This window comes from Anabrus simplex, chromosome 1 (genome assembly GCF_040414725.1).
Source record: "Anabrus simplex isolate iqAnaSimp1 chromosome 1, ASM4041472v1, whole genome shotgun sequence".
In the NCBI taxonomy this organism is placed as follows: domain Eukaryota; kingdom Metazoa; phylum Arthropoda; class Insecta; order Orthoptera; family Tettigoniidae; genus Anabrus; species Anabrus simplex.
In genome coordinates, this window is record NC_090265.1 from 23,137,778 (window position 1) to 23,156,454 (window position 18,677).

At 40.4% G+C, this 18,677-nt stretch overlaps 1 protein-coding gene across 2 annotated transcripts in view; it reads left to right on the forward strand.

The window, feature by feature from the left end:
- The window catches only part of LOC136863968 (dynactin subunit 6), an 87,187-nt gene that overhangs the window by 40,620 nt on the left and 27,890 nt on the right, over positions 1–18,677 (forward strand). For both annotated transcript variants that reach the window (XM_067140845.2, XM_068225339.1), the window contains exons 3-4: positions 10,119–10,219; positions 15,145–15,287. In XM_067140845.2, the coding sequence (XP_066996946.1) occupies positions 10,119–10,219; positions 15,145–15,287 (244 nt within the window). The remainder of the gene's footprint in view (positions 1–10,118; positions 10,220–15,144; positions 15,288–18,677) is intronic.

An 18,677-nucleotide genomic window follows, 5' to 3' on the forward strand; every position in this document is an offset into this window, starting at 1 on the left:
GCTAATCCTGGAAAGTGGGCATCAAGCAATACGCTCAGGGTCGTCTCCTCTGTGGATGTATGTCCACCCGAGGGAGACTCCAATGAGCCCAGCCTTGCCCTCCCATCCAAATTTAGAATTCTATGGAGCCTTGCCGCTTCATGTTGACTCCCAATGGAGTCACAAAATTGTCTCCAAGATTTCCTAGAGACCTTTATGACTTCTGACTTATACTTTCTTTGAGATTTTTTATAAGAATCTAGACTTTCTCGGTCTTGAAGGTCCCTGTATTTATTCCAGAGCCTTCGTGTATTTCTCCTCTGGTGACCAAATAGCTGTTACCGGGCGAGTTGGCCGTGCGTGTAGAAGCGCGCGGCTGTCAGGGGGATAGTGGGTTCGAATCCCACTGTCGGCAGCCCTGAATAAGGTTTTCCGTGGTTTCCCATTTTCACACCAGGCAAATGCTGGGGCTGTACCTTAATTAAGGCCACGGCCGCTTCCTTCCAACTCCTAGGCCTTTCCTATCCTATCGTCGCCATAAGACCTATCTGTGTCAGTGCGACGTAAAGCCCCTAGCAAAAAAAAAGCAAATAGCTGTTCCACTTGAAGCTCTATTGTCCTTTTTGCCTTAACAACTGGGCAACTCAGCTCATAAGAAGTAACTAGTGTCTGTGTGAGAAAATTCACACTGAGCTCTAGCTCTTCCTTGTTCTTAATTATATTTGAGGGCCCTCTTTCCACTCCCCTCCTCAAGTCCTCCCTGAAAGACGCCCAGTCCGTTCGTCTGGGATTTCTATAGGATGGGATCTCGAAGGAGCCCTCTATATGATACACAATGTGTCTGTGATCTGACAAGGAAGGTTCCAAAGAAACCTTCCAGTCTTTAAATTCCTATATGATTCCCATGGAACCCAGGGTAAGGTCTATGATCCCCTCACTCCTATTATTAAATGAAGGTCGGGGTATCACCTATGTTCATGATCTCAAGATCGGTTGTATATAGAAATTATATGAGGTCCTCTCCCCTTCGGTTTGTATATTTGCTTCCCCAAAATGCTGTGGTGAGCATTGGCGTCACATCCTACTATGAGGCTGAGTCCTTGTTTCCTTCAGTATATCACCAGTCTCTTGAATTTCTCCGGCGGGGGTGGAAATTCAGAGTCTCCTGGGAAATATGCAGAGCAGACAACCAAATCCCTTTGTTGTCCGCCCTCTTCATATCTCACCAGGACTGCTACTAGGTATCTAGTAATGAAGCCCGATATAGCACAGTCGGTGTGATCTTTAACTAATATACATGTTCTAGGCTTCTCCTCCGCTACTCCACTAAAGAGAGTGAAGCTTGCACATTTTAGTCCCATGATTAGGTCCTGTCTAAGCCAGGGTTCTTGTAATAAGGCGACTGAAGACCCACCTTTCTGGATACCTCTTGCAGGTACCCTAGTGGCCGCTATACAATGTTGTATATTTGCTTGTATGAAAGTAATCATTCTTACCTCCATGCAATACATTATGCAGTCTCCGGAACCTGCGACTCCAGCTCCCGCAATTGATCTTGAGGCTTGGCTGGTCCGGGCTCCTGCGCCTTGCCCCTGTTGCTCTCGATGATATCTGTGGTGGGGTTAGTCCTCTGCTTGTCGCGCTTACCCCCCACCAAGGTGAAGGTGGCAACATGCGCCCCACAGAAGATCTTCTTCCCCACCACTTTTTCCACATCCCTGGAGTCCATGCTAACCACAAGGCGTACACCTCTCTTCTCCTCCTTGCGGTCGTAGATTCTCCATCTACTGGGATTTAATCCATGGTTCTGGCGTGCCATTCTTCCCAGAAGGATATCATTGTCCTTCGGTTGTCCTGGTATCCAGACCATGACCCTCTTGTAGGAAAGGAGTTTATCCATGCCCATAATTGTGAGCCTGGCTCCTTCCCACGGCTGCATACTTATAACAAGACTGGAGAGCCATGCTACGTTCTCCTCATTTTCTCAGATTATAATGGCAGCACCTCTCGACAGATAGCAGTACAGGAACTAAGGCTTAAGAGACCCCTGCTCCGGAAGCTCATCTATTAGATCGGTGATAGCCTCTTCTACTGACTCCATCTGTTTTCCCGTTAGTTGCTGATAAGTTTATCCTTCGGGTACTATGGCCCTCCTGATCCCAGCTTTGGCTATTCTGGCATACTCCACCCTAGGTTTCTTGTAGACTTGCCGATCTTCTTCTGGGGTTGCCCCCGACAGGAGTCGTTTTTCCACCGACGTCTCGGTGGGAGGAGTCCTCTGTGCCCTCGAAGCAGAACCCGTTTTAGGGTCCCGCCTCTCCTCTTGTTCCCATTGAATCCCTCTACAGTCGTCGTTGCCGTGGAGGTAGAAGGCCTCTCAGATCCAGGAACTAAGTCCTCTTTAGCCTGATTCCGGCCCTTTAAAGTCTTCTTATACATTCTCTCCTCAGCGCCGGAGCGTTGTTTCTTCTTCTTCTTCTGAACTCGAAGCTTGCCCACCTCTAGAGTGAGCTCTCTTAAGGTCGATGTAGTGCTATCCGAGGGAATCTCCGCAGAATCCCCATCGGTTGAACTGGTGTTTCTCTCAGAGGCCCCAGAGGAGCTCTCCGGTTTTGGGTTCACTACAGTACTCATATAGGTCCCACGACTAGCTAGGGTAATATGGTGTCCGTCCAGGCAGAGCCCCATACCTGGGTAATGCTGCTTTCTTCAAGAAGACACCAGGTATCTCGAAGGCTCCGTTCAAGACACATCTTCCATGTGTCATGCACCCCATCGGCATGGGTCGCGTTACACCTTAGGGTTGAATGGTGCTTTAGCTTCCTCCTCCTTGTATACCGAATGGTTCCCAACAGGGCTCCATCCGGCATCTCAAGAAAGGAGCTACTAGTCCCCCTCACCACGCAGTTGAAGAGAGTAACCGAAGTTAGCCCCCTACACAAGAGGGGGAATAATAATAATATCCTTCAGTTCTATTTCAACCTCTCGCATTGAAATCGGGGACTTCATTTCTCCCATAGTTCCTAGACTTGTTTAAAATGTTATGCTTGCCATCATATTATCCTTAGCTGCTTTCTTTGCTAGATTCAATTTCCTAGTAAGTTCCTTCAATGTCTCCTTACTTCCACAGCCATTTCTATTTCTTTCCACTCTGCACCACCTTCTTAGTCTGTTTATTTCTTTATTATAATAAGGTGGGTCTTTACCATTCCTTACCTCCTTTAAAGGTACAAACCTGTTTTCACATTCCTCAACAATTTCTTTAAACCCGCCCCAGAGTCTGTTTACATTTTTATTTACCGTTTTCCACTGATCATAATTTCTTTTTAAAACTGCCTCTTGCCTACTTTATCAGCCATATGGTACTGCCTAATAGTCCTACTTTTAAAACTTTCCTTTCTATCACATTGATTTTTAACTACGACAAAAACCGCTTCGTGATCACTAATACCATCTATTACTTCGGTTTCTCTATAGAGCTCATCTGGTTTTATCAGCACCACGTCCAGGATATTTTTCCCTCTAGTCGGTTCCGTCACTTTCTGAATCAGCTGTCCTTCCCATATTGGGCAATTCGCCATACTTAGGTCATGCTTCCTGTCTTCGCATTTCCTTCATAATTAACATTTGGTAAATTCAGATCTCCCACTACAATCACATTATTTTCCATGTCGTTTCCCACATAGCTGATTATCTTATCAAATAATTCTGAATCCGTGTCAGCGCTACTCTCTACCGGTCTGTACACTCCAAAGACATCAAGTTGCCTATTATCTTTAGAAATGAGCCTTACACGTAGAATTTCATGTTTCTTATCTTTAACTTTTTCGTAGCTTACAAATTCTTCTTTCACCAGAATGAATACTCCCCCTCCCACCATTCCGATCCTATCTCTACGATACACTCTCCAGTTCCGTGAGAAAATTTTTGCATCCATGATATCATTTCTCAGCCATGATTTAACTCCTGTTACAATATCTGGTAAATATATATACCTATTAAATTACTTAATTACATTCCTTTCTTTACAATAATTCTACAGTTCAACACTAACATTTTTATGTCATCCCTACTTGACTTCCAGATCTCTGTACCCTTATCACCGCTCCCTAGACAACCTCGTTTCCCTGAATGTACCTCCCTATTACCCTTCCAAACAAATTTCCTAACTAATATGTACCACTGCGGTTTAAGTGAAGGCCATCTGAGCGCAGATCCCTATCTCCTACCCACCCATTAGGATCTAGAAATTTCACTCCCAGTTTCCCACATACCCACTTCATAGTCTCATTTAAATCCCAAAAAGCTTGTTATCAGAGATCTTGTATATGTTGATATTGTACGACTTGGAATGCCGAATGAACTTTCTTCCGCCTTTCAACATTTGTCTGCCAGGTTTGAAGCTGCGATCTTGTGGTCTGCAGGCCACCACTGATCCACAGAGAGAGCTTTGATCTACCATATAGTATTTTTCTTGCTCCATTAAAATATGTCACGGTACCCAACCTCGTAAACAAATAGCCCTTAATTTCCTAATTTGTCCACGAGAAGAGCTGTGTGACATTTTCCGCATAACACAGGTACTAAAAACACATATATGAAATATATGAACTAATAAGCACAGTAACTTTTTCCCCAACACAGAGAAACGCTCATATCTGAGGCACATATTTGTTCCACCATCCGTTTTATTCATTGTAAGCACAGTGATGGAGTTTAGTGATGAAGAAGCCGTTACCGTAAAACGTCGTGATAATGATGATGCTTGTACTTCGAATGAAGGCTGGAGGGAATACCGTGGCTTGGATATGGACTTTAAACGTATCCCTTTTACAGGTATGTCTGGTTACAAGGTATCACAAGGAAATAAACTTAAAACAGAACTTGATTTTTTTTCAGTCATTAATGACTGATGAACTGGTGACTGAAATTATGCAGGAAACTAACCGATATGCAAAGGTAAACATTCAGAAGGTTACGCCCCTGAGGCGAGAATCTATTTGTAAGTGATGGATATACGTCACTCTTTCCGAGAACGACTTGAAAACATATTTTTCTGTAACACATGCACACAAAAAACCTGGGTTACATCCTGGTTTTTAAAAGTTCCATACACAGCATGATTACTGCTGAAAATGAACGAACCTAGATGAATATCTGTGTCGGGTGTCCAAAATGCTTAATAATAATAAAGGGATACGTTTGAATAACGTCGAAGTGTACTACATTGTTGTATGTTATTTTGTTGGGAAATTGTAGGTAAATATTCTGTAGATTGTTTGTCAGCTACTAAGTGAAGGTATTTAAATAGACGGTGGTGGCGGTGATTATTGTTTTAAGAGGAAGTACAACTGGGCAACCATCCTCTATATAACACTAATCAGAGGAAAAAATGGAAGGGATCCGACACTTCGAAAAATGAAGATGTCGGCCAAAGGAAGACAAGGGCCACGAAGGGCGTGAAAATGAAAGACTCCCTAGCCCTCGCAAACCTAATAGCGTCGGGGTCGGAAAAGAACAAGAGTTGACCAAGGGAGGTCGGATAGGATAGATGAAAGTGAGGAGCCTGGCACAAGTAAATTTAAATAGACGTAGAGTGGCAGGTGTGTGCCTAGAAAAATGAGAGCTAAGGTTTAAAAAATACCTTGTAATCAAATCCTTCTGCATGTATTAGAATTTTAACTTTTATATTGCATACCTCAGACCATGGTAGGCAACGTTACAAACAATTAACTTCTAAAATTCAGCTGTAATAATTGTTTATGTTATCTGGTGGAAGATGAGTGGGACTTCCCGATGACTCGCAACTATAACACAGCCGGTGACATGCTGAACCAGCTTGCCTGGTGGCAGTCTGAGCTGATGTAATGATTGTGTGCATATATCTCCTCTTTCCTTCTTAAGTGATGGATTTCCTCTTGATGGCTTATCAACTGACTACTGAACAGCGTATTTTCATGAGTTGTTAATTCCTAAAAGAAGAAATCTGCTGCAAGAACAAGGGTATGTCGTGATGAGTTCCCCGGTGCACGAGTTCCATCCTGTCATGGAATAAGAAAAATTGTGAATAAATTCCAATGTGGAGGCACTGTGTCCAACCATAGCCGAACTCAGCCATGCATAGCAGAATATATGTTTTGGAGAGAGAGTGGACTGTATGTAGCAAAATGCTGAAATATAACAGAATTTCATATCTAAGATACAGTCGTCAAAAATATTAGTTCATTCTTCCTTCTTTTATTTACATTCTCAATGGTAATTTTCCTTTTAGTTTGATTCAGCGTTTCTGAACAATTCAATTTTAAGGGAAAGGATCTTTACTGTACCCACTGTGCTTATAAGAGAGGAAGAATATTCCAAGTACCGATTAACACACAACAGATTGGCAGCAAGTGACAGATGAACATTTCCTCCCATCCTATACTTAAAAACAAAATATTTTCTACAGTATGTCTTTTGATCCCGTGAGTGCATTGTTTGTGTATTGTTTGTTTAGTCTCCATTTTTAATTTAATTTAATTTTACTTTAAATACGTATGTTTTATCCTTCTACTGCACGAGTAGAAAAATTAACATTGTTAATGGAGGAACGACTGCAGTACATAGCGGAATAGAGGTAAATACTTGTGATTATTCTAATCCTTAGGGAATTTAACCCTACGCTGGTCGAGGGTTCGTGAACGGATGAGCGCAGCGCTCACCTGCACTTTTTACACTTCTTATGCGTGATAGGTTACTTATTTGTGTAATTTAAACCATTGCAACCATTTTTGTTTATTTAATCCTTATTTTGCGTAGAGAAATGTTTAACAAGACAGTTGTATCGTTAAGAAACGAATCAAGACTTCAGAAAAATTACTGAAATTTTATGGTATACCGGGTAATGAATGTTCTTATCGAAAAGTGAAACATTAAATTAGTTATTTCTAAGAGAAACTACCTGAAGAAAAAATAATTTGTATAATAAAGGTAATTGGTCAAGTTTTACAAACTTATTACCTAAGATGTAGTCTGATATTCTGAGTCCGATCCATTTTCAACATTGTTTGTTTTGCATTGAGTGCAGAGTGTTATTGTGTGTTCCCCACAAATCGGTGCTACACACGTTGCTGTCGTCGGCCTGTTTTTCTTCTTAAGGCAGAAGTCGCACTTTATCCGTTCATTGCTTCGTACTGGCTGTGGTCTGGGTCTTCCAACATCCATCCCAAGGTGTTTTCTTATTTTCATGTGGAGATCATTTTGCAGGCCATTACCTGAAACTCCGAGAGCCGTATGTGTCTTGACGAGATCAACTGCCACATCTTTGATCAGCTTTCTTCTTTTAAACTGTTCTCCTGTGTTACCATTTAGGATAATTTGAGCATGAATTGTCCCTATGTCAAGAAGAGAAAACAAGATATGAAGAGGCCACCGAAATGAAACTCTTGCAACAGTATATTCTCCACCAAATCGACTCCTCTCTTAGTGCTCTCAACTCTCCTATGTTCTTGTCAATGTCATCAGAGTCATGCATACTCGAGATCAATATCACATTATGGTATTTTTGGAACATATAATACAAGCATTGATTGTTCACCGAATGTAAAGAGACTACTGTTGACACGTCTGTGCCCACAAGTCCAATAGGTTCAGGTGTGAAGATGTCAGCACTCCTGCTATGTAGAGTAGTCGAATAAGAGCCTTAACTCCTTCAGGGTTCGTATCCATCACGTCAGACTTTCAGTTGTAATTTTGCCTAACTTTCTTTAGACGAATGTTCGTGTGTTTAGTTATCTCCTCACCAATTACATTGGGGAAAAGAAAAAAGACTCCATGCTTCTAATATTGTTGTTTCATTCCGAGCTTCACCTTTTACTACCGGAAGATGCACAGCAATATTTCTTGCTAAACTGCATCTACGTTGAGGGAACGCATGCTTGTTCCACAACGTAACATTGTCTTTGCCAGTGTAGGTTGGCCCAGTAGAGAAAGTAATTCCTGCCTCTTCTTCTTCACCTGACTGTTAACTGCCAGATTCGTGGTCAACGTTATTTATAACATTATCTTCATGATCAGAAGATAAATAATCATCTGCAATAGTGTCTTCTCCTTCACAGCCACTGCACTATTTTATTGCTCTTCACTCATAACAAGGGATTGAGTGACAAACTACATGTAATTAGAATTGTGCTTAAAATCACATAAAACGCCTAGGAAAATCTGACTTTGGAACAAACAATTGTAACACAGGTGGTCGTGAGGTTAGCGCTGCGCACGGGAGTTGCTAATCTGCGCTGATTTAAAGCAAAATAAAATTAAAAGTGAGCGCCGCGCTCATCGTCGACCAGCGTAATACTTAACTGATATCATATTTCACAAGAATTGTTTTACCACTTTAGATCAACTAATAGAAAGCAGCAGAATAGTCTCAGTATTAGCAGAATTATTGATGATAGTGGAAGATTTTTACATCAGCAGGTTGGCAACACTACCAAAGGGTTTCAGTGTTAAATCAGAAAGCTAACAGTGCTAACAGCTCCAAGATATTCAGGAATTACCGGAGCAATCCCTGAGGAAATCTTAAAGGAAACTTTCCCAACAAGCTGATGTTTACTGCAGAAAGGGTAACAAGAAAACTGAAATTTGGACGACATAAAGTTACAGAAGTGCCAAGTTTAAGCTGAAGAGATCCTGCCAATGGAATACACTAGTGTGGTTGGTTTCTTCGGCCTGTGAACAGAGGTGATTTCAACCCTGCATTAGTACTGTTCTCTGACGAGGTATGGTTTAATTTGAACGTGTGGGTAAATCCACAAAATAACTGATATCGGTCCCATTATTCATGAAACTCCATTGATTGTTGGTCTGCCATAAGTGCAACGAGAATACTAGGGCCGATTTTTTCAAGAAACTATACATTCTGACGGTTATATTGAGTAGATTCCGAATGTTTCCCACCCCGCAACTGACTGAAGAGGAAAGGACACTTAGATACTTTCAACAAGAAGGGAAAGCCGCTCACACGACAGTAATTTGTACAGGTTTAATGCCAGTCAACAGTCCCTGAGACTTTTATTTGTGGGGTAGTTTAAGAACCCCACGAGTTAGATATACTCAAAACTGCAATCTGCTGTGAAATTCTCAAAATTCCTGTGACTGAGTTGCAAAGGGTAAACACTAATATCACTTCACACTACAACACATGTATGCAGGCTAGCAGAGATTTACAGAATTTGATGGACCCTTAAAAAGAGGTGAGATGCCATATTGAAATTTCTAGATCATCATTTCATAAGATAACTTCATTCTTTTGTGATGAAAATCTGAGCCTCAAACTTAGGCAAAAGATGTTATGTCTGGTCGACACTGCTTTATGAAGTAGACATCTGGACTGTCAAAGCTTTCTCCAAGAACAGATTACAGGCCTTTGAAATGCAGTTATACAGGAGAATGCTCAGAATACCCTGAATACATCTTGGAACAAATAATGGAATGTTAAGATTAGCTAGATTAGAGTGAACTAGGCCGTGTGCTACGAGGTAGAAAGTACAGTTTTATACTCCTGTCATTACAAGGAAGAAGAGCTGGTAGGCCACCGATTTCATGGTACTGGACTGGCAACAACAACACCAAACAAAGGTTCAGGTTAGCTAAGGAAAGGGTGCTTTCTCCACGTTGACCACCAACGTCTGGGGGACCACATAATGGCACTTCTCTGCCTCTCTGTTTGTAACCTGTAATGGTTGAACATCGCACTAACACATGTAAGGATGGAAAAGGGGTAGGATTGGGAAGGAAGCGGGCATGCCCCCAGCACTTACCTGGTGTGAAAATGGGAAACCATGGAAAACCATCTTCAGGGCTACGCGACCCTAACTGCATGGCTAACTCACTCGGGACATATTGCAAGTGTTGAGGTTATCTTCTCTTGTCTTTTGGTGATTTTGATTTCAGGAAAGAAAAGGAAAGTCCCTGCAAGTGATATTGACTGCATAATTTCAGTATATCTTGAAGAATATAAGACAATTACCGGTATGTTGTGTGATTGTTAATAGTAAGAATGACTTGGTATTGTTCTCTTAATGAGGATGAAAATAATTTTGTTTTAAATTCCAACCTTTGAAATATTCTTTAACTTACTGTGTTGGTTCATGTTGCAGGCAGCCTCAAGTACTCAGGATTGGACATAATAATGTTTTTAAAGTGGACAGTCATTCAGAGGCTCTGAGGTTTGGAAACAACAACGTCTTAGAGCCTAGATGTAAGTCATTCACCTTCTTGTATAGGCAGCGCTCTTGCCGCTCTCCACATTTTAGTAGGTTATTATTTATCACTAAAATAATGTCTTGTAACATACTCTTTACTCTAATTTAATTTCATCAAAATCATTAGCTTGCATTTACTCCCTGATACATAAAAATACATTAGAAGATGATGAAGAAGCAGTTCCCCTCCCCTCTCCACCGAACAGAGTTATTGTCCACAATTCTCTCACCCCACTACATAGGAACCACGACCAGAGCAGGGAACTGGCTTCAGTCCAAATGTAGTTGCAGGAGGTAACGAACAATTAGCAGCTTGTTAATTGTTATTGAAGTTGTTATGGCTTGCATAATTGGCAGTCATACACATTTTAGTGAAAAATGGAAGGATACGTACAGGTACGTTATGGCAGAAACAGGTTCCAAGAAGGACATTCCAGGAATCATTAATGAATAAGGGGTGTGTGTACGAGTACAGTATGTGAGGATCTTCCTCCAGACGGAGGAGGTGACTAATACTAAAGAAGTATTAAAATTTACCTGTGATAACAACATATACTATAAGATACAAAAGTTGAAATCTAGAAAAGCAGCTGGAATTGTTAAGATTTCAGGGGATATACCAAAGACAATGGGTAGGGATACAGTACCATATCTGAAGTACTTATGTGATTATTTCATGAAGGCTGTACCAAATGAATGGAGAGTAGCTATACTAGCCCCTGTGTGTAAAGTAAAGGGTGATAGACATAAAGTTGATAATTACAGGCCAGTCAGTTTGACATGCATTGCCAATAAGCTTTGGGAAAAAATTCTTTCTGATTATATTAGACATGTTTGCGAAAGTAGTAACTGGTTCGATAGAAGGCATTTCGGGTTAGGAAAGGTTATTCCACTGAAGCTCTCTTGTAGGATTCCAGCAATATACAGCAGATATCTTGGATTCATTAGGTCAAATGGACTGTATCGCGATTGACCTATCTAAGATATTTTGATAGGGTAGTTCATGGGAGACTACTGGCAAAAAATGACGGCTATTGGACTAGACAAAGTAGTGATTGAATGGGTGGCTATACTTCAAGATTCAGGAACTGGAAAAAATCCAAAGAAATGCAGCTCTATTTGTTCTGGGTCATTTCCGACAAACTAGTAGCGTTACAAACATGTTGTACAATTTGGGCTGTGAAGACTTGGGAGAAAGGAGACGAGGGTGGCCTCCATGGTATGCACTAGTCTTAGTAGGTGTGCCATATACCAACTGAAGAGCCCTACTTAGCATACTGGGGCGAAATGCTGATAACCAGGAATGAGTTAGCTGGAAAAATGATAATGTCCAATAACGGGCCAACTATATTGATATTAAGTGGTATGTTACGAGCTGTCAATGGAGAGATGACGTGGAATGACATTAGTAGACAAATAAGTTTGAATGGTGTCTTTAAAAGTAGAAAAGATCACAATATGTAGATAAAGCTGAAATTCAAGAGAAAAAATTGGGGCAAATACATTCATTTATAGGAAGGGGACTTAGGGATTAGAATAACTTACCAACAGAGACGTTCAATAAATTTCCACTTTCTTTGCAATCACTTACGAAAAGGCTAGGAAAACAACAGATATGGAATCTGGCACCTGGGCGACTGCCCTAAATGCTGATCAGTATTGATTGATTGATTGATTGATTGATTGATTGATTGATTGATTGATTGATTGATTGATTGATTGATTGATTGATTGATTGATTGATTGATTGATTGATTGATTGATTGATTGATTGATTGATTGATTGATTGATTGATTGATTGATTGATTGATTGATTGATTGATTGATTGATTGATTGATTGATTGATTGATTGTTATAACATTTCAATAAATATTAAGACTTATTTACACATCTTAATAACGTTAATCAATATTTTTAAAACAGTGCAGTTTTATAGAATCTGATGTTTTTCAAGAACGGAACATGTCATAGTATCTTTAATGAAATTATTTCCTTTTCAGGTATAATCCCTTCTTGTATGTTTTGCTTTCGTGTATTTTCTAAATGTTATTGTATATTAAATTCGTTTTGACTGATTTAAGAACCTGTCGGTTATTCTGTAGACCATTGAGGAATGCCATAAAGAAGTGACCCAAAATACATTAGATCAACAGTCAACCAGCTTAATTAAATTTTAACATTCCACATACAAATGTTTTATAGAATTTGGACATAACATGAAATGTTTTCATGTTTGAACTTTTAATAAATATTCTTGTATTGTCATTTTATCCACAATCTGTTAGGACATAAAATAATGTTAAATAAAGTCTTCAAATGCATGTGATTTTATCCGTAAGCTGAAGAAGAGAATTTAAACTTCTCGAAACATGTACTTTTGTGTATATATGTATTTGATGGTTAAGATATATAATATATTTTTGAATATTATTGACAAGGCCGAATTACTCTTAATTAACTGTAGTGATTCTGAAGGTGATCGGGATTAGATACCGAGAACGAAGAATTATGTACAGGGTGGGCCAGAAGTCACGATCGTAATGTGTTTCCAGTAACTTAATATACATTTTCACAGTTACATGGTTCTGAAAATGTGTTATAGTTTGAGAATTCTGTAATGTTCATTCCTGCCATAGTATGTCTGTCTTCTGGTAGAGGTCACTAAAATTACAACAATACCGGCGATATTTGCTATGCGTCACTCCATGGAAGTACGGCGTGTGATCGTGTACTATTTTGCTTGTGGTTCAGGTGATACTGTTGTAATGGGAGATACAAGCAGATTCACAACTGAAGAATGTCTTCTTGCTGCATGGGTGCATGAAAAGGAATGAACGGGTGAGACATGATGAAATTAAGGAAATCTTTTATAATTGCTTCAATAAAGAAGCCCCAACAGAGGCTAATCGTCGGAAGCTGGAAAGAAAGACATTTGCAACTGGTTCTGTGTTGGATGTACCACACAGTGGAAGACCCAAGAAATATGACAATGATAATGAAGTCACTGAAAGCTGAAATGCATCATTGCTTTGCTCACCAGCAATATCAACAAGGAAGCGGTCAGCAGAGATGGACATTCCCGGAACCTGGAAATGAAGAATGAATGTTACCATTCATTTCGACCCAGCAGCATCAATGAATTTAGTGATCACGATATGAATATGCGACGTCATTTGTGGGCTTGCAGCTCTTCCAACATTAGTGGCTCGCTGTAAGGTTATGAAGACAGATGAATGTGCTGTGTATCTTAACTCTCTATCTCGAAATGTTTATATCTGGACAAAAGACATCCCTTATCAGTATGAAGAAATTAAGCAACACCCTCCTATTGTTATGCTATAGGACGGTGTTACCAGTGATCTTAACATCGAGTATTTCTTCGATGGGTCTGTGACGGGAATTGTACCACCAGATGATATCTCACTGGCTGTTAACTAAACTCGACAAAGTTGGCCTTCTGAATCACGTCGTTATGAAAGAGTATGGTGCCCCTGGACACTAAGTTGAACAACCAGTTTCCATTATGGATTGGACGTGGAGGGACTCTAATTTGGCCCCGCAGGGGCCCAGACTTAACAACATGCAATATTTGGCTGTCGTCCTTCTTAAAGGAAAATAATTCAACAAATCGTATGACTTCTGTTGAAGAGCTGAAAAAAGAGATTACACGTACCCTGAGAATGATTACCCCCGAAATGCTCCACCGGGTAAGCAGACGCACATGGCAGCGAAGAATGAAGGTCAGCATTCCGAGAGAGTTTGAAATATGTAAGAACATTCATTTCTGTCTTAATCCATTGTTGCGTGTGTTTTTCTCTGTTAAATACAATTGTTTGCCTTTCATGTTGCTTCTCGTTTCAATACAATATCATTCAACGTTTCCGATCGTGACTTCTGGCCCACCCTGTAAATCTGCATAAAAAACGGTCCGCAGTCATAAGAATTCAGAGCATTGAAAAAGCAGCAGCAGTCTACAAAGGAGTGAGGCAAGGTTACAGTTTGTCCCCCATCCTTTTCAATGTTTGTATAGAACAGGCAGTAAAGGAAATCTAAGAGGAATTTAGGAAGGAAATCACAATCCAAGGAGAAGAAATCTAACACTGAGGTTTGGTGATGATATTGTTATTTTATCTGAGACTGCAGAAGATCTGGAGAAATTGCTAATGGTATGGACGAAGTCTTGGGTAAGGAGTACAAGATGAAAATAAATAAGTCCAAAACAAAAGTAATGGAGTGCAGTCGAACGTAGGCAGGTGATGCAGGAAATATTAGATTAGGAAATGAAGTCGTAAAGGAAGTAGATGAATATTGTTACTTGAGTAAAACAATAACGTAACAATGGCAGAAGTAATGAGGACATAAAATGCAGACTAGCACAAGGAAGGAAGGCCTTCGTTAAGAAAAGAAATGTGCTCTCTTCGAACATTGATATCGGAATTAGAAAGATGTTTTTGAAGACTTTTGTGTGGAATTGAAACATGGACAATAACTATCTAATAAAGAAAGAGAATAGAAGCTTTTAAAATGTGGTGTTATAGAAGATGCTAATGGTGAGATGGAGAGATCGAATCACGGATCGAGAGATACTGAATCGAATTGGTTAGAGATCAATTTGGCTAAATTTGACCAGAAGAAGAGATAGAGTGATAGGACACATCTTAAGACACCCATGACTTGTTCAGTTGGTTTTGAGGGAAATGAAGGTGGTAAGAACAGTAGGACTAGACCACGGTGTGAATACCGTATGTCAAACAGATTAGAGCAGATGTAGGATACAGCAGTTGCGTAGAAATGAAGAGATTAGCACAGGATATGGTGGCACGGAGAACTGCACCAAACCAATCTAGGGACTGATGATTCAAACAACAACAACATAGCTCTTCTATGTAAACAGCTCTTAACATTGTTTCCTGTTGCAGGCTTTGTTGGAAGTGCAGTGGAGGTGACCGACAATAATGTTGTGAGCGCAGGCTGCAGGTTGACGTGCCCAGAAGTGGTTGGCCCGAACGCAGTAACATGTGGTCATCAGTGTACATGGAGCCAGCAGGAATACCGTCCTCCTGTAAGTACAATGTTCACAGTCTACTCCATCAGGATATACTCAGTGCATTTAGTGTTTTTCTCCAAAATGTTGAGATAGTATTAATCGTCTGATGAGTGATTACTGGTATAAGTAACAGATACTCCTTGCTCTAAACAGTGTGACACTGCCTTTGACATTGAAATCACCACGTTAAAATTGTCAAAGCCATATCTCACATGTTGTAATCGATGGGGCGTGTTTACCATATATTTCTACCAGCCAACGATGACTTTCCACAGCCTTTTTTTATTAAAGCAATGCGTGCCGCGAATGTTCTTTTTCAGGCACAAATGTCGACATGATCATTGAACGGCACAACACAGACACTAGTGTTTGGCGGACTCAATGTGCGTGTTGGTAGGTTAATGTCAGATGAACAAACTGACGTATGTGTCAAATTCATACGCTGCGTACTGTTCGCGGGCGCCATCCCTTAGTGAAACCGGAAAAGACTTATGCATACACCTGGTATACCTTGCTGGAATCCTACAAGTTGAACTTCAGTAGAATGACCTTTCCTGAACCCGAACTGCCTTCAGTCAGTGATTTCGCAAACATGTCTCATTCCACCACGGTGACTTCTTTCAGTCCCATCAGTGTCTACCAAAGGCACTATCTGTCCCACTTACAAATGCCCTTTTTATATTTCTTCCAAACAACATTCCCCTAAATGAACAATCCCCAAGGGTAGGAAGCCCCGAAGAATTCAAAACACCAAAGAAAAAATTCCCCCAACTAATAATTGATTTCGTTGCTATACGCCGAACCATTTAGAACATGGATGTTCAAATTATTAGTTCAGGCAGCAGTTGAGTAAAACTCCTAATGTCGCACTGAAGAATACCAACATCAAGCAAAATTCCTGGTATTTTATTCATGTTAATATTTAAATCTGTATGCTCGTTACCTTATTAGAAATCATGGCACTTAGATTTTGAAACAAGCACATGTTCACTGATATGCAAACTTGCAAAAGGATACTATTCTCTATGACTGTTCAGTATTGAAAACTGGATACGGACTGCCTTAATCTTCAATGTAAGTGGAAAAGATAAAGTTCACACTTCCCAAGTAATTGGTTACCAAAGTCTGCGACATACATGTTACTTCGTTGAGTTTTGAGAACAGAGGATTCACCGCCCATCATTGAATTGGCTTCCAGGCAATAAGAAGTGGTTTTCCCTTTCAGGGCAGCTATTCTTCTATTGCCTTGCGGTGAGCAGCGGTTGACAAACTCTTCTAATCTGCAGCCTTGATCATGAAATGAAATTTGAGCAAATCACGTTTCTGTTCACCACTTGCCAGTGTCATGCTCCTCTCTGATGGGAAGTTGTAAAGTAAATATAAACTTGTGTCCTCGCCCTGAGATGATGCAGCTCTTTTTAGGCACACCCCCAATGGAGATGAGCTGCATGTACCATTTTAACCACATGCCAGCACTCCTGCCATTCTTAAATTCCTGGCAGTTTCTAGAATCGAACCCGGGCCCTCTAGGATGGCAGCTATGCACTACAGAGTAGAGTTTGACAACTGTTGATTGCCGCAAAGCGATAGAAGAATACCTACACTGGGTCCACACTGTGCAGGTCCTGAAAACGTCAATCTGAACCTTCTCACCTTGGTGCCCACTAGCCCAGGTCATTTCATCTGAACTGTAGTTGAAATGGTCGTATATTTGACGCCCTAATATACTGGAAAAGATCAAGGCGTATCAACGGACTCTGGCCAAGGAAACCTGCACCAGTATATAAACATTGTTTCTTAATCACTACATTGAGAGAAATATCTGCACTACCTGGAATTTTTCATATTACTTTTCTAATCATTTTTCTTGAATAATTATACTAATAGTAGAAATATTTTAGGAGGATAATCTACGTGACTGTGTAAAAAAGCTCAGATTGCAGGACCTGCACAGCGTGACCCAGTGCAGCGAGCAGTGGTTACCAACCTCTACTAATATGCAGCCTTGATCGTGAAATGAAATTTAAGGAAACCTCAATTGTGTTTACCACTTGCCAGTATCATGCTCGTCTCTGCTGAGAAGCTGTGGGGACAACTGTTTCAACAGGAAGGAATTTCTGGTCCTCACAGTATCATCAGTAGAACCCGAATGTTTTTAAATAAGCTGGTTACACTTCACAAACTTTACAAATATTCGTTTTAATACTTAACGATTCCAAATAACCGTTCTTTTTTCCCTGCATGTTTGCATGTTTTGGCCTTTTCAGGAGGAAATTCAAGCTTATTGCATATTTTGAAGATTTTGGATTTAATAGCGATATTTGGTCATTTATATTGCATAATATGACTTTTCTTCTGACTTTAGCACATATAAATAAACTTGCTTGATATGCCTTATATGAATGTTGGTTTGCAGAATTTGGGATCGTTTTTCCACGTTATACAGTATATCTGTCATTGAGAAACGGAGAGAATGTATTCCTGACATCCTATCTGACAACCAAAGTTAGTACATACGGTAGAGATCCTATAAACCGATCAACCAAGCACTTTCTTATCTGTTGCACTAGTAAACACTGATGTAAGCCGGAAGGCCCCTCGTCGATCTCTGTTTTTTAGGAATAAGGTGTGTCAGTTATAAATTGCTATAATTTGGACCGTGAATAGTGCATTCCTAAATGACGGTTCATTTTTTCTTCTATGTTAGACAAACAAAGCAAAACTTGTATCAAACTTCTGTGACGCCGCGTTACTGAGATAGCAGCTTACAAACCTTGGTTTTGCACTGAACCTTCCGTTGTTATCCTGGAATTCCCTACCTGGAACTCTCACTCGTCACACGTCTTTGTTATCACAGCTTCAATCCTTCGCAGTTATTGAAGACATAATGATCTGCAATCATCGCACGGAGAAGTAGCTGCGGCAACTAGAAATAAGCAGAACAGAATCTTCCCTACAAATCCTGATTTCGAATTCGTCAAGCTTATAAAAGGCGTATTGTAGTGACAATGGAGAGACGTACAATCTGACCTCACTTTGTCCCCAATGTCTTCATTGAAGTATGCATATGTCACTTCTTGTGATGTTAGAAGGTCATTTTCTGTTCTTAACACTTATAGTGTCGGGCGGCCAATCTATCTGCAATGTGAGCTGCTGCTAAAAATTCCGGGGGTCACCCCGTCGGCCACGTTTTTCCTTCGCCTGTATATTCAATTATTGTTGCACGATGGCAGCATAAGTAATGCCGCCGGAAAGATTGAAGCTTTCACTCTCTGGAAATATTGATAACATGGGGTATCGATATCAGTGAAGTTTTACAAACACTTTCTTAGACGCATTGTATGTTTTGCGCGTGGTAACCCTGCGCTCTGCCGCTTTGTATCACTTGCTTGTTATCTCGTTTGT